General features: G+C 54.4%; 3 protein-coding genes across 23 annotated transcripts in view; 1 reads left to right on the top strand and 2 right to left on the bottom strand.

The window, feature by feature from the left end:
• Positions 1–1532: 1532 nt before the first annotated feature.
• On the top strand, positions 1533–15887 carry ZNF219 (zinc finger protein 219). Of its 7 annotated transcripts, none has more exons than XM_070585205.1 (5): positions 1533–1689; positions 12335–12426; positions 12706–14110; positions 14403–14534; positions 14800–15887. In XM_070585205.1, the coding sequence occupies exons 2-5, from the start codon at positions 12421–12423 to the stop codon at positions 15402–15404; spliced, it is 2148 nt and encodes a 715-aa protein (XP_070441306.1). In that variant the 5' UTR covers positions 1533–1689; positions 12335–12420; the 3' UTR covers positions 15405–15887. The 7 variants fall into 7 exon arrangements, with proteins under 7 accessions (XP_070441306.1, XP_070441269.1, XP_070441280.1 ...); XM_070585168.1 differs by having other exon boundaries at positions 1535–1729; XM_070585179.1 differs by lacking the exon at positions 1533–1689 and adding an exon at positions 6946–7155.
• Positions 2494–5225, bottom strand: TMEM253 (transmembrane protein 253). The gene is made up of 7 exons (XM_070585393.1): positions 5055–5225; positions 4796–4934; positions 4300–4410; positions 4155–4211; positions 3750–3860; positions 3482–3628; positions 2494–3118 (listed from the first exon to the last, which is right to left on the bottom strand). Exons 2-7 carry the CDS (start codon positions 4901–4903, stop codon positions 3038–3040), a joined length of 615 nt encoding a protein of 204 aa, XP_070441494.1. The 5' UTR covers positions 4904–4934; positions 5055–5225; the 3' UTR covers positions 2494–3037.
• Positions 15696–25851, bottom strand: part of ARHGEF40 (Rho guanine nucleotide exchange factor 40) — a 19017-nt gene continuing 8861 nt past the window's right edge. For 2 of the 15 annotated variants that reach the window (XR_011529907.1, XR_011529911.1), the window contains exons 12-25: positions 24326–24448; positions 24080–24223; positions 22982–23592; positions 22617–22851; positions 22236–22322; positions 21159–21374; positions 20273–20443; positions 19327–19504; positions 18472–18576; positions 18102–18245; positions 17470–17600; positions 17158–17307; positions 17023–17069; positions 16376–16896 (exon numbers count right to left, since the gene is read on the bottom strand). Coding sequence is in view for 9 of the 15 variants with exons in the window: in XM_070585076.1 (XP_070441177.1) it covers positions 17194–17307; positions 17470–17600; positions 18102–18245; positions 18472–18576; positions 19327–19504; positions 20273–20443; positions 21159–21374; positions 22236–22322; positions 22617–22851; positions 22982–23592; positions 24080–24223; positions 24326–24448 (2259 nt within the window). In the remaining 6 variants the exon portion in view is untranslated. Of the gene's footprint in view, positions 15914–16375; positions 17070–17157; positions 17308–17469; positions 17601–17636; positions 17883–18101; positions 18246–18471; positions 18577–19326; positions 19505–20272; positions 20444–21158; positions 21375–21695; positions 21961–22079; positions 22323–22616; positions 22852–22981; positions 23593–24079; positions 24224–24325; positions 24449–25851 lie in introns of those variants that run through there. The other 13 variants (XM_070585095.1, XM_070585108.1, XR_011529916.1 and 10 more) reach the window with 9 other exon arrangements.

Genomic DNA, 25851 nt, shown 5'->3' with positions numbered 1-25851 from the left:
CAGAATTTCTGACTATTATAGGAAAATTGAAACTATGGCAATACCAGCCTCACAGTCCCACATGGCAATAATTGGATGAGTTGAGTGGGGGTAAAGTCTTTAAATAGAATGTGTGCTCTCTGGTTTGCCACAGTCCCCACCACTCTCTATTACCTCATACATACCCAATCTGCTTTACTCATTTACACTACTCCTTGTCCCCACAGGCAATTTATTTTCAACCTCTGAAGTGCTTTATAGTTTTAAAGTATTTTTCCTTTCCAAATAAAATGTGTGATTTTATTTTAGCTTTGATACTCCAATAAAGTAGAGAGGATAAATACTATGATTATAATCTCCATGTAAGCAAAATGTAGTTCAGAGAGGATCAAATTGCCCAAACTTACATAACAAAACCAGGATCTACTTTTCTTGACTCCCAGTCCTATTATTTTTGGGGGGAAAATTTCTACTAAGAACGTCACTTATTGGTTCATGGAATAAAACCAAAAAGTAGATATGGGCATAACTGCTGGAATGGATGAGTTCCAACTGCTAACCTATTTGAGAATCACTGCAAATGATGAACTCTTCTTCTTTTAATGAAGTATTTCTGCTTTCCTTCTCCTTCCTGGCATATGAAAAGATTGCTCCTCTAGCCCTCTTGAAGTTGGGTGTGGCTATATGACTGACTTTGGCTAATGAAATGTAAATAGAAGTGATACGTGTCCTTTCCAGACAAAAGCATTTAAAAGCCCATGAACGATTCTTGTCATTTTTTCTTTTTGAGGTAGAGTAGCCCTGAGCTAACATCTGTGCCCATCTTTTTCTGTTTTATATGTGAGATGCCTGCGACAGCATTGCTTGATAAGTGGTGCATAGGACCGCACCCAGGATCCGAACCGGCCAAGCCCAGCTACCCAAGTGGAGCGCGCAAACTTAACGGCTATGCTACCAGGCCAGCGGGAACAATTCTTCGTTCTTACTTCACAGGGGGTGGGACGGGGGCGCTCTAATCCTCATGGTGACACGGTAGGATCTCAAAATGGTGGAGCTCCATGGCTTGGATTCCTGAATAACTTATGATGAGAGCCCTCTGCCAGACTATCGTAGACATGCAGTGTGAGAGAGAAGCTTTTGTGATTTTAAGCCGTTGAGATTTGGGCACTGTTACATAACATAGCCTAGCTGAACCTGTCTGACACAAGGTTCACTTGCATGGTCACTGACTTCTCTAAGAACTAGATGCAACTCCTAGACTTCTGATCATATCGCTAAAAGCTGTTGCTCTTATCTGGAAGTCAGTGAGAGCAAATTGTTGATTTTTTGCCCCCAGCTTCCTCATCTACCACCACCTTCTGACTTTGAGGAAAATTATTCTGAGTCCTTCACACTTGAGCTCTCCATTACGCAGGCGGTTAGATTGGAAGGAGGAGGGGACAGGGGAGGCCCAGATCTTGTTTTCTCCATTCCAGAGCCTAATCCTAGAACTGTCCCCACCCACTAGTTCTCACACAACCTTGTCATAGGGCGACTATTACCACTCCCAAGGTGTCACAAACAGAAAGAAGCTGCCGCTGGCCCCACTGCAATGTCAGGGCAAGGCAGCCAGGCTGCGCTCTTTCCTCACTGGTGCTTGGGCTTGGGTAAGCCCGGAGAAGCAGCATTCTCTAGGGAAAGAAGCCTTCTCAAGTGGCAACAAAAATGAGTGTGAGTCGCACACCCGTCCTGGGCACTATGTGAATTTGGGGTGAGTTCTCTTAGTATTCCAGCTGGGTCAATTTCTAGTTTCTCCAGCGGCTAGTAAGTTGCCCGGCTGGTGCTACTGGGTCTCCTAGTTTTCCTGGGCTTTTCTCCAGCCCACCTGAGCTTGTCATCTTTGCACACTTGCAAAGGTCATAAGCGGTGGGGGTTGAGCGCAACCAGACTTCAGCAACCTGACGGCAGCGGGGATCAAAGGTCGGCGGGCTGCCGAGAGGCCGAGCCTGCGCAGTCCCGCTCCCGCCTTGGAGAGAAAGGGTGGCGGCAAGGCGGGCTTGTTACACCCGCGTGCTCGCAAGAGGCGGGAAAGTCTTGGGTCGGGCCGCCGCGTCCCTCCCTCTTCCTGCCCGGTCCACTCGTCTGCCCAACGAGCCTGTCTTCCTCAGGCGCCCAGGCCTCGGGGGAGGGGGACGAGAACGGCCCTGGGTTTCTGACTCATCATCGCCAACCCCTTTCTCGCGCGCGCTCCAAGTCTCAGGACTTTGGACCTGGGCACTGTGCGAGGGGGCGCGTCAACAGCATCTGGGAAACCCCAGCTCTGCCAAGGGCCAGCCCCCAGCCCCTGCCCGTTTCCGAAGCTGCCAGAGGGAAAGGTGTTGATCCATAGTCAGGTCTCAGTTGCCGTGGTTGGGATGGCGGCGCCCCTACGCAGAATAACCCGCCCCGCTCCTCCCTGCACGCGGGGCCAGTGGTCGCGTCCGAGGAAACTCTCGGCTAGGCCCCGACTTCCAGCGCCTCGCGTCACTCAGCAGATGCACAGCGCCCCCACCGCGGAGGGAAGGCTCTTTATTTCCCAGCAGGCCACGGGGCAGCGGGGCATCCTGGGACTTGTAGTCTCCTTTAGAGTAGAAAGCAACTGAATGGAAGGGAGAGAACTAAAGCACCCATGAATTAATTTCAGAGAGTAGGTGTGTAGGAGAACCAGGCTTGGAGTGAATGGGATTGTGAAGGATGGAAGGAAGAGAAATAGTGAGATGAGGCAGATGTGAAGTTGTATGGGGAAGCGGTGAGGAAGGAGTGTAAGGATGGAAGGGAAGAAGTGGGTATAGCTGAAAGTTGGTTTAAGGATACCCTGCAAGAAGGCAGCTTTGCAGGGTGGTGAGGTGAGGGAAGACTCCGGTCTAGAGTCTAGAAAGGGGCCTAGTCTGAGTGAAAATCGAAGGCACTCCACCGGACTTCATGTAGGTCTCAAGGGACCCCCTCTAGCTTCTGAGTTCGGTGTGGTGAGGTGCAGGAGGGTTTGGAGAACGTTCCCGCAGGGTAGGAGAGCAGCACCTGTCTGCTTCCTCTTGCCAGGTCACTCATTTGTTCCGTTTGCTGTGCTGGCCACCCTGGGACCATTCTCCAAATCAGGAACTTCCTCCAACTCAGAGAGACCCTAAAAACCAGACAGAGGTGTGAGGGGAGCAAACTGTAGGGATGAGAAAGGAGGAATCCCAGTTAGAAGCAACTTCCTCCTCCTCTCCCATTTTTTCTCGTGTTCCCACAGCCCTTCCAATATTTAGGCAGCTTCCCAATGCTCTCCCACCTTTCTAGCCCCAACCATTTAGCTACCCAGTTCCTTCTTAGCCACAACTAGGAGAGAAATGTCCAAAGCCAGAAAACCGATCAGTTTCAGTCTAGGACTCCTTCCTTTCCCCCCTGCTCCCTTGTTTTCCCGTAAGTGCCGCTGACCAGGATAGCCAGTGAAAAAATAAAATGATAGATAGCCACTCCATACTTTCCTCCCAGCCCTCAATACCTCCTGTAGCTCCTGGTAGTGGCGACTCTGGCTCCTGCAGCATCCTGGCTTCCTCTGGCTTAACAGGAATAGGGAGTATGCTGAGACCAGCACTCCTCCTAGGGTGAAGGCCTCAGCACTAAGCTCCAGCACCAGCAAGCCGGCCAGCTGTAGGTAGACAGGGCTGAGGATGCTCCAGGGGACCCAGTATCTGTTTGCCCATTCCCTTTTCCTTCTCCATCTTCTCTTGCCTCCTCATCCTCCCACCTTCTCCTTTATTCACCAGTACCTGGGAGGGGGCAGTTGAGGCAGGCCCCAAGGCTGTCTTCATCACTTCGACCACCACTGCTATGAAGCCCAAGATCAGATTGCAGGTGTTGAATATCATCATGGCCCGTACCTGCCAGTGAGCCAGTTCAGCCTTGCCCAGCCTAGGGGACTCATTGGCACCCCAAGACCCACCTGCAGCCTAGCTGAAAACAGAAGTCAGCTCCTAATCCTCCACCTCCAAACAGGGCCATCAGCCCTCCAACTTTCTTGCTTTCCCTCCTCAATCTTTTAGGCCAGCGAGGGCCAGAGAGCTGACAGGATTAGTCAACACTTAGAGAGCCGCTTCCTGGGCTGAGGGGGGGTTGTGTGTGTGTGTGCATTTTGGGCAGTGGGAGAATAGTAATGCATTCTCTTCCCCTCTCACCTTCCAGAAGCGGGGTGCTCTGCGCAGCTCAAGGGTAACAGTCCCAGTGAGGAGTCCCTGAATGGTGAGAAAGGCAAGTGTGAGCTCTGGCCCCATTAGGGAGGGGCCCCCAGGACCTTCCACCCTCCCTTGTGGTGGGTCTTACCAATGCTCCAGGCCCAAGCGGCAGTGCTGTGGCCATGTGACAAGCAGAGTTCAGGCAAGCAACTGAGACAGCAAAGGGCACCACAGCTACTGCCAGCCATAGCTGGCTCACCTGGAGGCCAGATGCAGGGCATTTGGGGGAACTGTCAGGGATTCCCTTCCCCCCTCTCAACCTCTCCTCTTCCAGAGATCAGCAATTGGGAGCAATGCATGGTGGCAGAAAGTAATCAATTAAGGGTAGTGAAGGGAGAGGATATCATTTAATTTTTTCTGCCTCATGTCACAGTTTCCTTACTTACCTTTGTTTTCCCAAGGTGATAGAAGCTACTTGGAGATTAAGGGTCTTGCCTTGTTTATTTTATGCTTCCTCCACCCTCCTCCCACTCAGAGCCTAGTACAATTTCAGGCACATGGTAAGTGCTCACTAAACATGAATGGAATTGAATTGGGCTACAAGTGGAAGTGCTGAAGCTTGGGGTGGGGCAGCCTGGCCTCACCGCCAGCACCAGGAGGTGCCCACTCTGCCTATGCTTCGCCCAGTGCTGTAGCTTTTCCAGACGAAGGCTGCGTCTCTCCTCTTCTTGCTGACCAGCTCTCTCCTCCATGGTTCCCTCAACCACTGGAGCTCAGTGCTTCCTAGGCCAAGAAAAATGCCTTATGGCACCTATCAGGAGACAGGACATGCAGCAACATCTCTTTTTGCTGCTCCTGGGCCCACTTCCAATATCCAGCTGAAGCTCAGGGCCTCACACCTACCTAGTCTGAAGCAGCTACTCCAAAGGGATGGGACACAGCTGGGCCTGGAGCTCCTGGCAGGGCCTGGTAGCTCAGAGCAGACAACAAACTTGTCCTGGCAGAGACACGCTGTCAGGTCTGGGGTGTGGTGGGGCAAAGGTCCCCATGAGGGCCTAAGGATCCAAGGAGTGGCTGTGGGTAGACACCAGCCTCAGTTCACTCTACAAGATGCCCAGCCCTCTGTTCCCATTTCTTGTTGCCCCACCTCTGCCAATCATGGGTCCCTCTTCTGATCACTCACCTCATCCCCACGGACACTACCACCCTGGGCCCCAATGTCCCCCCATTTCCATTTAATCTTTCTTCTTTTTTTGGTGTCCTCCTCAAATTACTTGCTGTTCCCTAGGGAAATCCCATATTACTGTCTGGATTGGTCCACTGTCATTACCACTTGCGGCTTTGTCCCAAGACCAGGCAAGGTTTAATTCCCTTGGCTTCCTTCTCTCACTTTCTGGACAATTCTCTTCTCGTCTTCCTTTCTTGAAGGACTTACTTTGGATGGGACGCTGACTAGTGGATGGGGAGCCCTATTTATAGTGGGGATTGCTTTTGACTCAGTGATAACCCTCAGCTAGACATGTATAGAAGATGGTCCCCAAATGGCCAGTCTTGGGAAGGACACTATTGCAACAATTAATATTTTTGAGAGATAGAAGTTGCCTTGTAGCCAGGCAGACCTGCACCAGAATCGCAGTTCTGCCACTTTCCCAGCTGTGTGACCTTGGATACATTATTCTATCTATTTGAACCTCAGTTTGTTCAAACTGAGTGATGAAAAGGGGGCTAATAATATGACTGTGAAGGGTTGACTCATGGTGGGTGCTTAATGACAATTAGTGGTGTTAATGAAGTCATACTGATGTGCCTGATGCTCATATACTAAAGGGTTTATTCAGATGCTAAGCGGGGGACATCTGTTTCTACAATAAGAACATATATATTCTAAGGATCAAAAATAGGAAAGGTCCATCTTGGTGTAGAGCCTGAGGCCTGGAGGCAACCAGAACTATGTTAAAACCCCAGATCTACCTGGGTGACCTTGGGCAAGTTACTTAATCACTCTGTTTCCTTATCTCTAAAGGGAAGTTAATAATACCAGTCTCAAGGGGTTGCCTTGAGTACATATTAAAAGAGAAAATGCATATGAATCAGCTCAGCCCAGCACCTGGCAAAGTGCTCAATAAATGTTAGTGGCTATTATCATTATTATTATTGATGACAGAAGAAGACTGAGCCAGAAGACCCCTGGGAGTTAGTACCAGGAGGCAGGGGCCTGGAAGGCAAGTAGCTTTCTTTGTAAGCCACTTCTGCCCTGCTCAGTGCTGGGCCAACACTCACCGGAGCATTGTGTCCATCTTCTTTCCTGGTGAGTGGGAATCACATTTAAAGGGACTCCGAGAACTGTTGTGTGTCTACTCCCTCTTCGATCCCCATGTACTTTAATTGTATTTGGTGGTGCTGGCCTGACAGAATGTGAGATGTTAGGCTTGCCCTGAGGATCTCCGAGTTGGTAGGCCAATGGAAAGAGACTCTTTAGCCTCATTTTCCATACCTGTAAGTGCAGACTAGTTTCAGAGTGTTATTGGAAGGATTATATACTATTAAATATGTGAACAGGCATTCAGTAAATACTGACTAAATCTGAATATACTACTCACAAATTTGTAGCCCCTGTCTCGATTACAATCTCCTCGAGGGAGGGTACTGCATCCCCCTCGTCTGCTCATCCCCCACAGCTCTGAGCATAGTGCCTGGTACTTAGTAAGCACTCAGTAAATATTTGTTGTATTGAAGAGCCGTTAAAGTGACTTAAGGAATGGAAAATAGAATTCGAGAGGAAGGAGCAGGAATTGTTGTTTATCAAGAACAGAAAGGACCGAAGAGTAACTTTAATGATGTTTCTTATACGGCAGACATTAACTATCTCTATAATCGCCCCTCCTCCTCCCAAAAAGAGAGACAGAAATTGTAAGGGAGAGGCTTTGAGATAAAACCCCAGGAAGAACTTCCCGAGTCTGTGCATGTTGGGGCAGAAAGAGCGGCAGAGCCAACTCCTTCCCTGGTATGTCCGGGTTTAGGGTGGGAGGGGCAGTCCTGCTTGGAGGCTGGGGGAAGGACGAGATGACCTTTCAAAATCTCTTCCAGTCTCCTGTTGGAATCGTCTGTGCGCCCCACCCCCGCTCCCTCCCTCCCTCCTTCCCTCTGACAGCGCCCCCCGTCTCCAAACTGCCCGCACCCCGCCCCTGGCGGCCGCCTCTCGCGGCTCCCGGGGTCCCCTGCTCCCTGTCCCTGGAGCCAGAGCCCCGCTCCCGCTCCCGCGCGGCTCCCAGCCCCGCCGCGCCGCCCCCCGCATGCTAATGGCCGGGCCGCCTCCCGCCGCACACAATGCGGGCCAGGGCCGGGGGCGGGGGACCGGGGAGGGGGCGGGGGCCGGGCCGGGGGCGGGGGGGCCGGGGCCCGGCGCATCTCCCCCGGCCCCACGTAACGCTGACGCCCGCGCCGCCGGCCCGCCGCCCGCCGCCGCCGCCGCCGCCCGCTCCGCCGCCGCCCGCCCGGGGCTCGTGAGTAGCCGCTCCCCCCACTCCCGGCCCCCCCTCCGCCGCCCGGCCCCCGCCCCCGGCCCCCTCCCCCCCTCCCGGAGGGGGGGCCCGCTCCGCGCGCCCGGCTCGGAGCAGGTGCAGGGGGCGGGGGCGGGGGAGGGGCGCCGGCTCGGCCCCAAGCAAACTTCGCCCAGAGCTCCTGGGGGGGCGGGGTGGGGGCGGCGGCCTGGGAAGCCTGGAGAGCTAGGGGGGCCTCGAGGGAGGGGGGGGCCAGGTGGGGGAGCCGGGAAAGCGGACACCAAAGGGGAAAGGCCAGCGTGGGGGGGGGGGCGGTGGGCGTCTTTGTAGGGGCCCGAAGGCAGGGCGCGAGGGGCCTGGGGGTGCGGGGCGGCCGAGCTGGGAGCCCGAGTGGGTGAGCGCCCCCCGGCCCAGGTAGGGCTGATGGAGGAGGGGGAAGGAACCCAAACTCTCCGGGAGCGAGGGTGGGGGAGGGGAGAGGATGGGGGGTGCTTCCCTCTCTGCGTCCCAAACAAAGTGTCACAAAGAGCTCGGCCGGCGGCAGCAGCGGAGGCGGCTGCAACTCAGCTTTTGTTCTCCCGGCCCGGGTAGCTGAGCCCTGGCCTCCCAATCTCCCAACCCTGCCCCCCATCATCCTTCTGGCTTATTTTCCCCGGGAGGGGTCTGGGGTGCTGCGGGAAGAACCTCTTGTGCAGGACCACAGGTCCTGCCCTACTTGGCCAACCTACTTCTGGGAGGGAGATTTTCCTAGAGGCTGTCCTGACCACCCCCCACCCCACCCCCCTAATCTGAGGACTGAGGTTCATATGGGTGCTAAGACTTTCACCTTTCTAGGGTCAGCTCCAGTTTAGGGGACTTAGGGCTGGCCACATGCCTCCTCCCCCAAATCCAGGTCTTCTAGAACTTTCAGAAGAGGGGTCAAGTTGGGACATGCCTCTGGGATAAGATTCACCATGGTGGGGTGGCAGTAGGTGAGCAGGTGTACCTTCCTATCACCTCCTGTACATTTGGAAGTCCATGACTGAGGTCCATGCCCCCAACTCAGGACACTGAGGACGGAGGGAAGGAGGCTTTACCAAGAACTCAGTCTAAAAGGTGGGCAAGCTATGGTGAGGAGTCAGTTTGGAGGGGCCACCTGAGCAGTGCGGTTCAGAGGGCCATGGAGAAGAGAGCATAAAAGTGAACTGCTGGCATGTCTGAGCAATAAAGGTGGTCTTGACCCTAGACCACCTAAGAAGCTCCTTTTCCTTTTAACCCCATCTAGTGCAGTGTTCATCATAATTGTTAGTGGACTTGGGAGGTGTAGGATTCTCAACAGAGGGAAAAGCAACAAATATCAAAGATGGCCAGAGACAAAACCTAGTCACAACTATAGCTCAGAAGTCCTGAACCCTTACCCCGTACACTTTGACCCTAAAAACTTTTGAACCACAAGGCTTGAGGGACAATCTTTGTGGTCCTCCAGTCAACAGATGCATTTATGTACCAGTCGCTGTTGTTTTGTCCAAGAGTCTGCTCACCAACCCTTCCATCCTTCTGTATTCAGTAAGGTTTGATCGTCCACCCTCTTCTCCACCTGCTCTCCTAGCACCTAAATGTAATTGGCCTGTTGCTTTGGAAAGATTTCTGATCCCTACCCCTGGCCCTGCATCCCTACAGAACTCAAATAAGGGCAATATAGCCCCCGATTCCCAGTTGGGGTGGAAAGTAGGTCAGTGCTACTGTCTGGCTAAGTCTCGTGGATGGTGTTTAGGGCCTGACTGTAGAAAACTCTGTGATTATTGCCCATAGGCAATACATGCATGACCTGGGTTCCAGGCCAGTTCATAGATCTTGGGCCCTGTCAGTGTTTTCTCCTATTGAGAAAAACTCATGGGATCGGGCATGGTTTGGTGTGGAGATGATTCAGGAAATCTTGACCAGGCCTAGAAGGGTCTCTCAGTGGGTTTTGTTGATTTGAGGCCCCCCTCAAGTCAAAAAAACAAAATCAAAGGGGAAACTTTCCCTGCTCGGGAATTCAGCTTCAATTTGGGCCTTCTTGTATAGCACTGTATTTCCATCCTGGAAACTGCTATGTGCAAAACAGCGTTTTTATTTTTGTTTTGTTTTGGGGAAGAAAGATTTGCCCTATTCCTACTCTACTTGCCTTGGAAATGAGGTCAGCCTCCCATGAGGTATTTTGCTTCCTATCCTACAGGCAGTTTTAGGGGCCCTAGAATCTTCTCGGAATCAGAGTATGTGCCCATAGGTTAGTCAGCTATGACCATGCAGTATTCCCAGCCTCCCCCCTCCTCCCCCACCATCTGCTTCCTCTGAATATACCAGATTGGCTGTACACCAGGATGTTCCGGGAATCCCCAGGAGAGCAACAGAATGTGATGGACCCAAATACGGTGCCTCAGTAACTCATTCCAGGATGTACAAACTGTAACTGTCAGGACACTCCTTACAGCTAATTAAAATTCTTCTAGTTACATCTATTTTCTATTACATCTATCTATTTTCAGTGACATCCAAAAGGCTAAAATAATCCCTGTGGTACCACTGTTGGTTTTTTTTTTGTTCTATGATTCCCAGATAGGAATTTTTAAAAATCCTCCAGCTTCTCTCAGTGCCTTATCTGTGGTGCTAAAATGGCAAACGTGGCCCCTCTAGCACTTCATAGCTCTGCCTATGGTACTGAGGTGGCCAAAGTGGCTCCTCTGGTAGCCCACTGCACTCTCCATGGTACTGAAGGGATGACCATTTGTTTTCACGTTTCTCTGGGGTCCAGAGAGTCCTCTCACTCAGAACCACAAAACTTTTGAGCTGGAAGCCACCATCAATATAAATTAGTCCAACCCCTTTATTTTACAGATGAGTAAACTGGGAGGTTAAGTGATTTACTGAAGGTTGAAGGGCTATCAGTGGTCAGACTGGGCCCCAGTAGCCTTGCGCCTCTCAGTCCTACTCAAATTCACCTTTCATGACACTACTCAGAGAGCCTGGCTAGGTTCTTGGGCCCAGCAAAGGGGTTTATTTGGAGATCTAGAAGATGAGAGTGGATGCCCTAATTTGGAGCTACAGAAATACAAATGTTAAAAGTGGTGGTGGAGGATGTTTAGTGACCCTAGGACAAGGACACTTTGTTAATTAACCTCCTGTTAATAAAATTCCCATAACCCAGATTCCACATGTAACAGGTACCTGCTCCTTCATGGAGTCTTATCACATCCACTAAATGTCAAACATTAAAGAAGGCTTGGACCTCCAGAGCCTTTTCTCTTTGCTGATAAGCAGGGCTGACTCCTGGCCCAATTCTCTTCTATTAAAGATCCGTAAGCAAAGTAATGCTTTACTTTCTCAGTAACCCATTTCAGTTTCACAATGCCTATTGTAAGGAAGTTCTTTACATCTCAAATATTCTTTCTATCTCAGGCAAAAAAATAGGTTAGGCCCATGTTCATCTAGCCTTGAATGGATACAATTCTATATGTAAGCAGGAAGGTCGACTGGACGACTTCTGGTCATTCTCCTAGGCCTATTTCCATGAATCTTAATTCTGGGGTTGCGTCTAAGTCCTAATGCTAACCTCCTCTGCAGCTTAGCATCAGGAGAGTCGACCCCCGCCCCCCCCAATCCTCTTCCTCTCAGTGCTCTTCTCCTTCCTCAGAACTGGAGCTCTGCATATCCCAGGCCCAGGGAATTTTAGCCTGGAGAATTTTAACCCTTTCCTGCCCAGAGCATGTGCTGAGCCCCTATCTGTGCAGATGGCCCAGCCCCGCCCCCCGTCCCTCACTCCAGCCTCTTGAGCTCAGAGCCAGTGTAATCCTCCTCTTGTGTGAGGGAGCCTCTCCCCTGCAGAGAGGAGGAAAGCCTGCTTCGGAACAGCCCTGGACAAAGGGGCTGAGATGCCCCATCAAACTGCAGGCTCCAAGGTTTGAAACATGGGGATGAATCCTATCTGGTATTTGCAGTTTTTAACCCCTTCCCCAGGCCAGCAGCGCCCCTGAACTTCCACTCCTCCCCCAACTCTCTCTTCATTCCCTCTCCCTCTGGCTCTCTCCCCCTTCATGCCCCTCCCCCTCTGTCTGTCTCCAGACTCTCTGCTGCTGGGAGGTGTTTCTCTCCCATGCATGAATGAGTCTCTGTAATGAATGGAAATGAATGGATCAGGAATCCAGGCAGAGGGAGGGAGAATGAGGGGAAAGACAGAAAGACAGGGTAAGGGCAGAAGGAAGGACAGTGGAGCCTGGAATGATGTTTGGCTGGCTGATCAGTTAGGGGTCTGAGAGCAACTGGTCTCACTTGGACAACTGGGGAGCATGGCAAGCCCACCCCATTTGCTCATCAAACTATACATCGCAACCTAAATGAGAGAGGGGTATACTATGATGGTCTCCCCCACCCCGAGGGGTGGGGGAGTTGGTGGGGGTGGGGGCCGTGGTGGTTGTTCTGGACCAGGCATTTCAAACGAATAATTTGGGGGAAGAACTCTGGATTATCAGGGAGCCTTGTGGGCTTGGCAAATCAAGGAGTACACGTTTTGAAGACAGTAGCCCCCTCCTGTCTCAGGATGCAAGGAAGGAGAAGGGATAGGTTTCAGGAATACAAGGTGCTAAGAGTCTGGGGTTGGGGGTGACTCTTTCCACTGCTGAAAATTAGGGCTCATGTTTTCCTCCAAATCTGTCTCTCTTGCTTTAGCTCTGCAGCACCTGTTGCCTTCACTAGCAGCTTTTCCTCTTCCTCTTCCCTGCACTCCCCAGAACCAAAGAATGTGAAGGGGGTCCATGGAGGTGAGTGAAGCTCTGGCCTGAACCTGCAAGTATCTACAACTGTACTCCCTCCCCTCACCTCTCTCTCTCTGACCCCCGTTATTAGAAGTTATCTCTGTGGTCCCAACAGCTCAATTCCCATTCATCCCCCAACTTCCCCGAGGTGAGTGGGATGGGCATCCAGTGTTCTTGGTTCAGGCCCCAACTCACCCTCCCTGGGGTTCTTCCGGCCCTCTGCCCTTGCTTCCACCACAGCTCTCCCTTCTCCATCCTTTGCTCTCCTCACGTGTTTCTCCACAGGGCTCACGTCCCCGTGCTCCGGGCGGCCACTTAGCGCCGTCGCCGCCGGCCTTCGACGGCGAACTGGATCTGCAGCGCTACTCCAACGGGCCAGGCGTGAGCGCCGGGTCTCCAGGCATGGGAGCAGTGGGCTGGTCTGAGAGTCGCACAGGCGAACGGCGCTTTCCCTGCCCTGTATGCGGGAAGCGTTTCCGCTTCAACTCCATCCTGGCTTTGCACCTGCGGGCGCACCCGGGCGCCCAGGCCTTCCAGTGCCCGCACTGCGGCCACCGCGCAGCCCAGCGGGCCCTGCTGCGCTCGCACCTGCGCACGCATCAGCCCGAGCGCCCGCGTAGCCCCGCCGCGCGCCTGTTGCTGGAGTTGGAGGAGCGCGCGCTACTGCGCGAGGCCCGACTCGGGAGAGCCCGAAGCTCAGGGGGCGTGCATGCCACCTCTGCCACTGAGAGCCTGGCGCGGCCCCAGGCTCCTTCGTCGTCCGCCTTCCGTTGCCCCTTCTGCAAAGGCAAGTTTCGCACCGCGGCGGAACGCGAACGCCACCTGCACATCCTGCACAGGCCCTGGAAATGCGGCCTGTGCAGTTTCGGCTCCAGCCAGGAGGAGGAGCTGCTGCACCACAGCCTGACGGCCCACGGAGCTCCTGAGCGCCCCCTGGCGGCCACTTCGGCGGCACCCCAGTCTCAGCCTCCACCCCAGCCTGAACCCAGATCGGTGCCCGAGCCGGAGGCGGAGCCTGAACGTGAGGCAACCCCTGCCCCCGCTCCTGCCGCTCCCGAGGAGCCCCCTGCGCCTCCGGAGTTCCGGTGTCAAGTGTGTGGCCAGAGCTTTACACAGTCCTGGTTTCTCAAGGGCCACATGCGCAAGCACAAGGCCTCCTTCGATCATGCGTGTCCTGTGTGTGGCCGCTGCTTCAAGGAGCCCTGGTTCCTTAAGAACCACATGAAGGTGCATGCCAGCAAGCTGGGCCCACTGCGTGCCCCGGGGCCTGGTTCCGGGCCTGCCCGGGCCCCTCAGCCTCCTGACCTGGGCCTGCTGGCCTATGAGCCACTGGGCCCCGCACTCCTCCTGGCCCCGGCGCCCACCCCGGCTGAGCGCCGTGAGCCCCCAAGCCTCCTGGGCTACCTGAGCCTTCGAGCTGGTGAGGCCCGGCCCAATGGTGAGGGCGCTGAGCCTGGGGCTGGCCGCAGCTTCGGAGGCTTCCGCCCACTGCCCTCTGCTCTCCCGGCCCGGGCTCGCCGGCACCGTGCCGAGGAGCCAGATGAGGAAGAGGAGGTGGTGGAGGCGGAGGAGGAGTCCTGGGCTCGGAGCAGGGCACTGGGCCCTCTGGCTTCACTGCACCCGCGCCCAGGCGAGGGGCCGCACTCTGCGCCTGCCGCGGGGGCCCACGCAAGGTCCACCGCGACGCAGGGTACGTAAGGACGTTCCTCTCTCCCAGGTTTTCTGCATCCAGGGCCCACTCTGACTTCACCACTCCGCTCTTATCTCCTTTTAAAAAGGGTCTGTCTTATTTCTCGCTTCCCCCTACCCCCACAGGCTTTACCACTTTCTGAGGGCACAAATCCAACCCCTCCGGTTCCCCCAGACGTACTGTATTCTCCTGGGCCCAGAGGGGAAGCAATCCTATGGGGTGTGGGGGCGTATGGCCCTGATAGGTTTAGGGCAAATGGTCCCTCTGACTTTCCTTAACGTGTGTATTGCAGAAGAGAATGGGCTGTTAGTTGGAGGGACCCGGCCTGAAGGGAACCGGGGGGCCACCGGCAAGGATTGCCCCTTCTGCGGAAAATCTTTCCGTTCAGCGCATCACCTCAAAGTGCACCTACGAGTGCACACAGGTGAGGGGGGCAGCCTCTGGGGTGGGAAGGGTACTGGAGGGCAGGAAGAGAGGTGAGAGGGCTAAGGGAAACGCCGTAGAGATGACGTTTGGCAGCCTTCAGATTGGCCAGATGAGATTGTTGGGAAACGCTGCTTTATTAAATCAGACGGGTTGGGAGGGGCAGTGTTTCTTCCTGCTCTGAGGAGGTCTGTACGTGGAGTGAAACGCGGGTGGGGCGGGCAGTGATCGTGACTCTGTGACCCTATCGCAACCCCTCTCTCCAGGCGAGCGCCCCTACAAGTGTCCGCACTGCGACTACGCGGGCACCCAATCCGGCTCGCTCAAATATCACCTGCAGCGCCACCACCGGGAGCAGAGGAGCGGGGCTGGCCCTGGGCCGCCCCCAGAGCCGCCGCCCCCTTCCCAGCGGGGTTCGGCCCAGCAGCCAGGAGCCAAGCCGGCTCCGCAGCCTGCGACCTGGGTGGAGGGCGCGGCGAGCCCCCGGCCTCCTTCGAGCGGTGCCGCGCCGGGGTCCCGTAGGAAGCCCGCCAGCCCCGGGAGGACCCTGCGCAACGGGCGAGGCGGTGAGGCCGAACCCCTGGACCTGTCCCTGCGGGCAGGCCCAGGAGGCGAGGCCGGGCCGGGGGGTGCCCTCCACCGATGCCTCTTCTGCCCCTTCGCCACTGGAGCCCCCGAGCTCATGGCCTTGCACCTGCAAGTGCACCACAGCCGCCGGGCTCGGGGCCGCCGGCCGCCCCAGGCCAACGCATCCCCGCCCTATGCCCGAGGACCATCGGGAGAGACCCCTCCCAGTCCTTCGCAGGAAGGGGAGGAGTCCCCCGGGCTGTCGAGATCGGGCGAGGCGGGGTTGGGGGGGCAAGAACGGTAGGGAGCTCTCTTAGGGGCGGTTAGTTTAGTGAGCTTACCCCGCCGGAGCGGGGGAGCGCTAGAGGTAGTTGGGTAGAGCAGCCAGCAGGGGGCAGCATGGGACCCACATCCCAGCCCCAGGCGGACCAGAGGTGGAGGGGGCAGAGGGTGTAGGAGGGTGGGCGGGCGGTACCCACCCAGCCCAGGGGAGAGTCACAGTGCCTTAGAAGTGGCAGGGGTGAGCATCAAAGAACGGGGTCCCAGGGCTGGCAGAGAACAGTTGTGTCCCTGTTGAGGAGCCGCTCTGCCAGTCTTTGCTGGTCCATAGGCGTGAGAGTTTATTTTTGTACAATGGGTGGGGGTGGGGGGCACTGTACCCTTCTAGCCCCTTCAGGGGCCCTGTAGACGTCGCTATTTTTGGTACGATTCCTGTCATCCCTGTCGCAGAGTTGTGTCCCCAATAAACAGGTGTCTTGAGGCACAGGGCACTGTGTCTGTCTGCCTATGTCCTGTCCTCTTCCTTGGGCCATTCTGTCCAGGAAATAGTCACCTTTTCAGGCACTTAGTAATTTCCAAAGAGCTTGGTAAGAAATGCGGAATCTTGGCCTTTACCCCCAGGCTTCGGCTTCAGTAGCTCTGGGGTGGGGCCCAGGAATGAGCATTTAGCAAGTAGCCTAGGGGATTCTCAAGCTCTGTGGTCTGAACTGCTGGAGTGTGCTCGCTGGATCCCAGCTCGACTATGACCAGCTCAGCCTCCAGAAGTGGGTGCAGCATGAGGGGAGGCACTTCAAAGGGTGCATGGAGCCTCCAGGAGCCTCTGTGGAAGAGGCACAATTTCCTAGGCCCAGGCCCAGCTTTGGGCAGGTAAGGGGTGCAGAGTTCCCTGTAGCCTCGGTCTTATTTTCTGTGTCTAGTTAAGGGTTGGGTGAGGGGAAGTGCTTGAGTTAGTATCATCTCAACCCAGAGGGCTGCTCTTGCTCTTCAGAGACAGAATGTGAGTAAATACATTTAATATAACAATAGTATTAGAATAACAGTAATTACATATATAAAGTCTGCACTTCCCCACCCACCCTCCTTTAATGGTTTGCATAGCTCTGTTTGCTGTGACAGCCCAGAATGGAGTCACCAGGAACTACAGTTGACCTGGCAGAGATGAGTCTTCTCAGGGAGAGTTGGGGCCGGGAATAGGTGGAGAACACAGTCTGACACAGGGCAGGGTCCTGCGAGTAGGTAGTGGCCCAGGATGGGGAAGGACTGAATGAGGGATAATTTCCCCACCTCCCAGGGATGAAGGCAAGCACGTGTGGCCACTCTGGTTCTGGCAGGAAGGCGCCTAGCTGGGGAGAGCTAGAGATAGCGGTAGCAGGGAACCGTGCTGGTCCTTTGACCTCCTCTGTCCAGGAAGCAGAGGGAAGGAATTCAATGCTCTTCCAGTCCTCCACTATGTCCCACTGCCATCCCAGCCCAAACTGCACTAAGAGGAGCAGCTGTAGCCAAGTTCTGGATCTTCTCTAGAAGCCAGGAAAGAAGAGGGAGGTGGGTTGGGAGAGGGAAGAAACTTCAGCTGGGAGAAGGAAGGACGGTACATGCAAGAGGGAAGGAGTGTTGGATGTGGCGGAAAGTGGGTACTGACTCACCCAGGTCACAGAGGCGTGGTGGGGTCACTCAGGGCTCGGGCATGACTCTGAGGGGAGAGAAACTGCTGTGAATTTACAGGATAAGAAATGACCTCTTCCCTATATTTCCTCTCTCTTCCAAGCTTGTCACTTCACCTCTCTTTCCTCCTAAAGTTCCTGAATTTTGCTGATTTAATCCAAATCCAAACCAGGCCGTTGGTATTCTCCCCCTTCCATCCACTCCTGCACTATGCTCCTTGTTAAAGATTCCTTTTCACTTCTGACCTTGACGCCTCTCAGCCAGGCCTGAGGGAGAGGAGAAAGGCAGACTGGATAATATAGCCAACTTGTAGCCTTGCTGAGAGCTCACTGGTTCCCCCTGCCCCCCATGGGCTGAATGGTCAGAAGAGCCCACCGAGAAAGTGGATGATGAAATCACCCCTTCCCAGCCCTAGTACAGGGACTTACCTGCCGGGATAGCCCTAAGATCCCTCCACTGGCCAGAGTGGGAGTGCTGCTCCCAGGGTGGGGGGTTTGCAGGCTGGGGCTGTTTCTTGGTCCTGGGGACACATCTCCAGAAGAGTCAAGTGTTTCTGGGGCTAGAGGGGAAGCTAGGGTGAGAGCAGGGTATGGAACCCCTCTAGATTACCTTAAGCAACCAAGCTGCTCCATCAGGGAAGAAAAAGCTCCATAGCAACAGGAAGCTGTGAGTCACCATAGCAATCCAGTTGCAAGAGAACCCCCCTACCAAGAGGCAGGAAATTGTCAGCAGCATCATTAGAGCAACCAGGGAAGAAGCGACAGGAAACTAAGGATTGCCGTGGTGAACCAGGAGGGTACAACAGGAAGCTGAGGCAGTTTCCATAGAAACCCAAGGAGAGCTAGAGAGAGAGGTACAGAGGAAGTGCTTCTTAGCAACAGGCTGCTGTAAGCATTATCCTAGCAACCAGATGGAAGGCTCTTTTAGCAATGGGAAAGCTGTACATAGTTGTCATGGCAACTGGGCTACTTGGCTAGAAAAGAAATTGCTCAGCAGCAAGCAGCCTAAACATCACCACCATGACCCAGCTTTGGGAGCCACCCCTTGAGAGGTGCCTCACCCAGGGAAATTTGCTTGACGTCCAGATCCCAGGCCTCCTCCTCGACGCGGGCAGGCAGGGAGCAGGCTCCCGGCGAGAGGCCGGGAAGGGAGGGGCCGGCATGCTCAAAAGATGACACGGCCACGGAGGCCCGGGTGCGGGCGGCTGCAGAGAGTGGGGAGTGGGGGGGTGGGGTGCTGGTGTGGAAAAGCCCTCCTGGCTCCCTGAAATGACCCTCAGTCTCATAGAGGGTCTCCCAGTCAGTCCCACAGTTTCTGGGACGACATATCCACTCATTACCCTTCCTCACTTTTCACCACACCTCCCTACGGTACCCTCACTCTCATGATCTTGAATTCTGGGGGCCACCCCCCAGCAGTCTGGCTCTCACCTCTTCCAGTGAGCAGGGCACTCAGCGTCCGCTCCCCAAGGGCTTTGATGTCCAGGAAGGGTTTATTCCCAATGCCCATGGATACCATCTGCTGTACTCGGAGCTCTAGGGAACAGAGACTATGTTACCAACCTCATTTTGCCCCTCCTCTGCTCCAGCCCTAGCACCATCACGGGAGACTCTTCTTTCTGCTTCTCCCCAACTCTCTTTCCTCTGGTGTCTCTTCGTGTTGACTGTCATGACATGGATGGTGATGGTGGTCTTTGACTTCCTCCCCAGACATCTGTCTCTTCTCTCCTGTATGTTGCATCCTGCCCATTTGGCATCCCAGCCGCTCAGCTTCTCTTCTAATACTCACTTTCTTCCCTTTATCTCGGGCACTAACAGCAAACTCAGGTTTTTACATACCTTTATAGTAAGTGTTTTCACACATATCACTCTATTCAATCCTCCTTATCACACTAAGATGTAGATATTACCTCCCTTTTTCAGATGTGTGGAATGAGGTTCAGAGGATTAAAAAGAAAACAAACTGGTCCAGCTCATACAGCAAGTGAGTTCCAGAACCCAGGTCCAGTGAGCTCTCTCTCTCTCTCTTTCTCTCTCTCTCACACTCTCTCTTGCCCAGCCATTTGCTCTTGCTTCCTTGAAATTTGCCAGCTTCCTGTTTCCTGCTGGTACCCCTTTGACTAATTTCTACCTCAGCAATCTCTCTCAGGTCAGATCTTGAATCTTCTTGTAAGTCCTTCTTTCTCCACCCTACACCTTGCTTTCCCAAGCGTCTCCACACTCCCCAGCTATCATTCTGTCATAACCTTGACTGCAAGCACACCCTTCCCCGGCTCTGCCCGGTACCCTTGTTGTGGGCTGCCTGTCTCCACAGCAACTGGGCAATAGAACTTGTCCACTTGAGTTTAATCTCTGGTGAGGCTGCCTGCAGAGTGTATGCCTCTCGTGCACGCCGCCGCCGAAACCACAACTCGAAGCAGAGCCCACTGTCTCCAATGTTTTCTGTCAGCCCCATGTCAGCAGTCTGAGAAAGAGCAGAGGAGAGTGGGTAAAGACCGAGTGAGTCCTGGCTAGATGGTACCACATGGAAAAGCACTTACACTTAGCCTGGCATCTGGTAGATGTTCAGTAAATGTTTGCTCAACACCTACCATGTGCCAACTGCTCTACATTTAGTCTTCCTAACAACCATAATTTACAGAGACATGAAGCAGCTTGCCCAAGGGTTTATCACAGATTATTAGAGAAAGAGCGTTCAAACCCATGTCTGTTATTCCAAACCTAGGCTTTTTTCTTTATACAGTACTCCCCCCTGAAGACCTGGAACTAGTATAGGGGGACAAAGTCTAGAAACCCTTAGAATCATGCCACACTGCCTGATCTAGGACTATAGGTTGCTATTGATGTTTATCTGGATACCAGTCCTCTTGGGTTCTTCAGTTCCATCACGTTAAGCTATATATATATAATGTTCTTTCTCCTCACCCCCCAGGAACCACTCCTAACTCAAAAGGCATGTGCGTTCTTAATGGGAAAGGTCCTCCTCCATTCTGGCTTGGAATGCCACATGAGTCTCCTGCATGAATGACAAGGAAAACTCCATGGGGTAGACCAATGACAGGGACTTCTATCACCCCAACACCCTAGCCTGATGCTTGAATATAGGCCAAATCCTGCTCTAGATGATGCAGACTCTGAACCTGGGTTGGGGTTGAATTTCTAGAACATCCTGTGTTCTCAAGAAGAGCACAACTTCCTGTCCCGGCCCGCCTTCTCACTCCAGGCATTGTACCTTAAAGGACTGCTTGTAAACAAAAGTCTCAGACCCCCCCTCAGAGCCCTTGAGCTTGCTGAACAGGAGGAGATGCTCAAAAAGAAAGACATGGCGAAGGCACTTCTTTCGGCCACAGATGACGGTGAAGGGGTCCCGGTGTAGGAGCTGTCCCTGCTCCTTCAGATCTGTCTAGGGAAAGGAAAAGGAAAGGTCATTGGCCCTGGAGCCCTTTGTATATATTTTACAGAAAGTAAAAATGGGATGTATAGGGCAAGGGGCCTAATGCACTGTGTTCTCAGCCAGGATCAGGAAATCATGGAAGCCCTTGGCCTAGCATCCATCCACTGGTCACCATGCCCAGCACACCTGGCCCAGCAGCACAGCCCTGCCTCTGAAGTCAGAAGGTACATTGCACAGTAGGGTTTACAGCCTCCCACAGGGAAGCCTTTGCATGTTGGGGACCAAAGCACCATTTTGTCCCAGGAAGAGAATCAGCAAAGAATTAAAGGGGAAAGAGGTCTATCCCTGTGGAGGTAGGTTTCCCAGGTGTTCTGGAACCTCAGGGCTGGAAAGAGACTAGGTAGAGGAGAATAAGGTAGGTGTTGAGTGTTGAGATGCAGGAGGAAGTGCAGGATAGATAGGGAAAGCTAAGAATTAGGAAAGCAATAGGAAAGCACAGGCATGTGTAGGATCATGGGATGTTGGGCAGGACATAGCTTCTTTATTTATAGATGAGGAAACGGAGGCCCAGTGAAGTTCATTGACTTGACCAAGGCCATCCAGCTGGTCAGAAATTATAGCCTGGGACCCTCTAACCTTGTATCTAGTTCTCTTGTCACCAGCCCATGCTTTAGGCCACAGGGCTAGGCAGTTTGAGCTGGAGTGACTGGAGCCATGGCCTTACCTCACAGCCACGCACTGCCTCCACTGCCAGCAGGTCTCTGCCATGAGTCTCTTGTTCCCGGAGCAGCTGCACAGCGGCCCCAAGGGCCTGGCGCTCAGAACTCAGTTCAGGCCCAGCTTCCCTTAGGAGCTCCTCCAGGAGCCGCCCATACCGGGCCAGCTGCTCCAGAGGCTGCTGCAGGGCCCGGGGCAGGTGAGGGCCACCCTCCGAGGAGCCCTAGGTTGAGAAGGAGACAGGCAGGGATAAGAAGAGGGGCTGGAGCCAGTGGGGGGTGAGCTCTGCCGGGAAGGTGGGTGGTACTTCAGGCTTCTAAGGGTGGATCCAGCCTGGATACACCTAAAAGTAAGGCGAAAAACCTTACTTTCCCCTTTCTTTCCTCTAGAAAGAAAGCAGGTAAGAGGCCTGCAGGAGATTCAATCATCCTCTATATCTTGAAGAGGAATGGAAGAGGAATACAAATATCCGTTATAGTCTCTGGCTTTTGACTTTTTTTTCCCTAAAGATTGGCACCTGTGCTAACATCTGTTACCAATCTTCTTTTTCTTTTTTTCTTCTTCTCTCCATAAGAGTTGTATATTCTAGTTGTCAGTCCTTCTGGTTCTGCTAGGTGGGCCGCTGCCTCAGCATGGCTTGATGAGTGGTGCTAGGTCTGTGCCCAGGATCCGAACCGATGAAACCCTGGGCTGCCGAAGTGGAGCACGCGAACTTAACCACTCGGCCACGGGGCCAGCCCCACTGGCTTTTAACTTTTGAAGTCACTTTTACATCTTTTGATGTGAGGTCTTTTGATCTTCAGAGCACTCTGTGAGTTAGATATAGTGAATATTTCCCCCATTTACTAGATGTAGAAACAGAGGCAGAGAAGACTTAAGAATCTTGCCCAAAGGCCCTCAGGTGGACTAGGTAAGAACCCAGGCTCACCTGGCTCCCAGTCCAGTGCTTGTCCCACCCTCAGCAATTCTGGGGGATTATTGGTAGGCGATGTTCCTGGGCATATCCAGGAAAGATTTTTGAGGTTGGCTGGGTTTTAGGTCTTCCTGGCTCCTCCCCTTCTCATGTGGGTTGGAGAAAAGTTACCTTGGTCGGGGGGCCGAGTGCAGCCAGACCATTCTCCAGTTTGTGTCGGTGCTTCACATACTGGGCGTAAAGGCTGAACTGGTCCCCCTGTGGCAGTGGGGAAGAGGTCAGCCATCCTGCTGAGGCCCTGCAGGCCAAGCCTCTCCCCTTCCTCCCCTGCATCCTCATTGCAACCCAGAGGGACAGGCCACCAGGGAGCACAAGTCTGCCTAGGGAATGACAGGCTTCCATGGGGAGAGTGGAGGCCAGGCACAGAGGCTGAGTAGAATCAGAGGAGCTTGGACTGCATATTTTGGTTGAGGGTGGGGGTTGGGGACACGTGGACGGGGCTGAGACATGTGAAGGGAGAGGACTTGGAAGAAGTTTGAGAGGATCACTCACATGGCGAAGGAAGCAGGCCCCAATGCGCAGGGGGTGAGTGGCACAACCCTGAAGCTCCCGCAGAAAGTGTGTCCGATGGAAGCTGCGAAGCCTCTCCCGGGCACTCAGGGCAGCGGCCCAGGTGCCCCGCAGTTCAGGGGTCAGCTCAGGCCCAGGGGGTGGCACTGGTTCACTCAAGGCAGCCACGTACTCCTGCTCACAGGCAATGAGCTCGGACACCAGGCGCTGCTGAGCACTGTGGGTACAACATGGAGTGGCAGAGGGGCCAGGCATGGGAGGGAGTCACCACCCCCAAGAGTGTCGTGTTCTTTTCCTGCTGGGTGGGTGGGCCTGCCTGTTGGGCACCAACTGGGCTGGGCTCTCACCTGATGCTTCGCTTGCGTTCCATCCGGGGGGTGCCTACTCCCCAGGGCCCGTCTGGCCCCCCGGCCCGGCCCAGCAGCACGTGTTCCCGGGGTGAGCACGTCCTGTCTACCACCTCAGTACTGGTGACCTCCAGGCCTCGGATGAGCACGGTCCTCGGCAGCCTGCCCTCTGCTTCTGGAGCCAGCTCAGGGCCCTCCTCCTCACAGTCCTCCCCACAGGGGGCCAGGGAGCAGTGGGATGGGGCTGTCCGTGGTCCAGGGCTGCCGGGGAGCAGCAGGGAGCTGAGGCTGGGTGAAGGGCTGTGGGAGCCCCGCTGGGTCCCTCCGCTGCTAGCGCTGTCTGCCCTTCGTCGCCGGTGGCCCCGTGGACTCGCCTCCTCTCCCAGCTGTTGCTGAATCCTCCTCTCCAGCTCTTGGCAGCGGGCCCGGCAGCGGCCCCATTCCCGCAGGGCTGCTGGGCTGCCCAGGTCCAGGGCCAGGGCCCGCATCTCCTGGAAGGTGCCGGCACTGGGCTCTGGGGCCCGCCGCAGGGCCAGCGCTGCCAGCACTGCCTCCCGACCTGGCCCTGCTCCTGCCAACCGTGCAGAACCTTCATCCACCCATTCATGTGCCTACAAGGCCAAAGGGGTTGGGAGTGAAGTCATGCGCCGCTCCCACATGCTGCCCAATGGCAGCTCCTGTCCTCCTTCGCTGATGGCTTTCTAATGCCCATCACCCTCCCAGTCCTCTCAGAACACCTCCCCTCACTATCCCAGCATCACTGCCTAACCATGCCAGTCTGAACTGGGTGGAGAAGAGAAGCCTAGATGGAAGAATAGCCAATACTTATACAGAATTTATAAGTAGCAGGCTCTGTAGTTAGTGCTTTCTATATATTGTTTATATAATCCTCACAGCAGCCCTGCGAGGTAGGTGCCTACTGAGGCACACTCAGGTTTAGCATCTTCTCCCAGGTCATTCAGCAAGTAGGTGGCAGAGTCAAGAGTCAAAGCCAAGGAGATGGCCTCCTGAGTCCCTGCTTTTAACAACTACCCCATCAGCCTCTCCAGGCAGAACAGAGGCAATGGTGGGCGCAGAAGGAAGAGGCTCTGTACACACCTGCTGGAAGAAGCGCTGTAGGCGCAGGGCCCGATGGAGGCCACTCTCCACCTGCTCCAGCCGCTGTTCAAAGATATCCAGAACCTTCTGGGAGGCTGCGTTCTCCTCTAGGGCCAGGGCCTCCCGCGCCTGGGCCAGGCGCTCCTGCAGAAGGGAGGATGTGCTCAGACCTGGTGCTCAGTCCCAGTCAGGCTCCCCCTTCCTCCCCACATGTCTCGGCTCACCTGCCCCTCTCCCCCTTCTCACCTGAACCTCAGTGCTGAAAGCTCGGAATCGTAACTCTGTCTCCTGCAGGGCAGACAGGGAGTCCCCGGGCACAGCGAAGCTCGCCAGCTGTTCCTCCCCTGGGCCCGAGACCCACTGCAGCACCTGGGACAGGCGGGGTGGGAGGGCAGGGCCATAAGGGAGGAGGAGGCCGTGCAGAGGAAAGGAAAAGGAAAGCTGAGATCCAGCTCCAGCCCCCTCACCCACCCAATCCGGAGAGCCTCGGGCTCAACATTTCATCTCAGTTGTAAAGTGGGAATGATGACAGTGAATGGTAGTAGTTTCCACAAGGGCCAAGTGAGAAAGTAAGAGGTCTCTGTACAGCAGCAGATGAAGGGGAAGCTGGGCTGGCAGGAGACACTGAGGCAGCGGGTTAGGGTGCCAGGGCTACTGCTGGAGGTGAAATAGATAAAACTGCTTTTATCTAAACTAAACTGCCTCTAAAATGAGCCTGAGGCAGGATGAGGGGATGAGGATTGTTTGGATAACTGAGGGCCAGGAGAAACATCACATCCGCTGAGCCCAGGGATGGGTGTGCAGGAGGCTCAGGGCCCAGGCTTGGAGAGCTGGCCCGGGAAGTGGTTGTGTGTGTGTGTGTGTGCAAATGTACATGCATGTGAGCAGCTCTAGTTGCCTATTAAGGGGCTCTGGGGACTCTTATATTGGTTCTGGGATATTTGATCAAAAAGGATGATAGGGCTGGCCTGGTGGTGCAGTGGTTAAGTTCGCACATTTCGCTTTGGTGGCCCGGGGTTTGCCAGTTCGGATCCCAGTTGCGGACATGGCACTGCTTGTCAAGCCATGCAGTGGTAGGTGTCCCACATATAAAGTAGAGGAAGATGAGCGCGGATGTTAGCTCAGGGCCAGTCTTCCTCAGCAAAAAGAAGAAGATTGGCAGCAGATGTTAGCTCAGGGTTAATCTTCCTCAAAAAGAAAGGATGATAATTTTTTCTCTGAAGAAAGGCTGGAGGCTGCAGTGAGACAGCCTGAGGAAGAGAAGTCTGAGAGTGTTCCTAATAACCAGTGCCAACAATAGACACTTCTATGGTCCTTTGCTGAATTCATTTGATCTTCCCAACACCCTTGTGAGGTAAGTGTTATTATCATCCCCATTCTACAGATGAGGACTTGGGAACTCAGAGACCCTTCAAGACTTGTCCAACATCCCACTCCTAGCAGAGCTAGAACTCAAGCTGAGCACTTTAGACTCCAAATCCTGTAGGCTAACATTTTTTAAAGAGGGGGAAAACAGCTAATAAGCAAGCAAGGAAGCAAACAGTAGGAGATACAACCCCTTGGATACTGGATGGAGGAAGAAAATATGCAGAAGTCCCAGGAAACAGAGAGCCCTGTCCCCACCCTCCTTTGACATTGACCCTGAGGTGACTCCCCCCGCCCCCCCAATGCCCACGCACAGGTCCATGGGGTGTTCACTCACCACGCTTAGGGCTAGGGAGGAAAAATCGGATTTCAAAGCCCTCACTACTCCACATGGTAGGGTGGGGAGA

The sequence above is a fragment of the Equus przewalskii genome, chromosome 1, assembly GCF_037783145.1.
Source record: "Equus przewalskii isolate Varuska chromosome 1, EquPr2, whole genome shotgun sequence".
Taxonomy (NCBI): domain Eukaryota; kingdom Metazoa; phylum Chordata; class Mammalia; order Perissodactyla; family Equidae; genus Equus; species Equus przewalskii.
The sequence above is the reverse complement of the archived record's forward strand: the minus strand, read 5'-3'. Positions and strand labels throughout refer to the sequence as shown.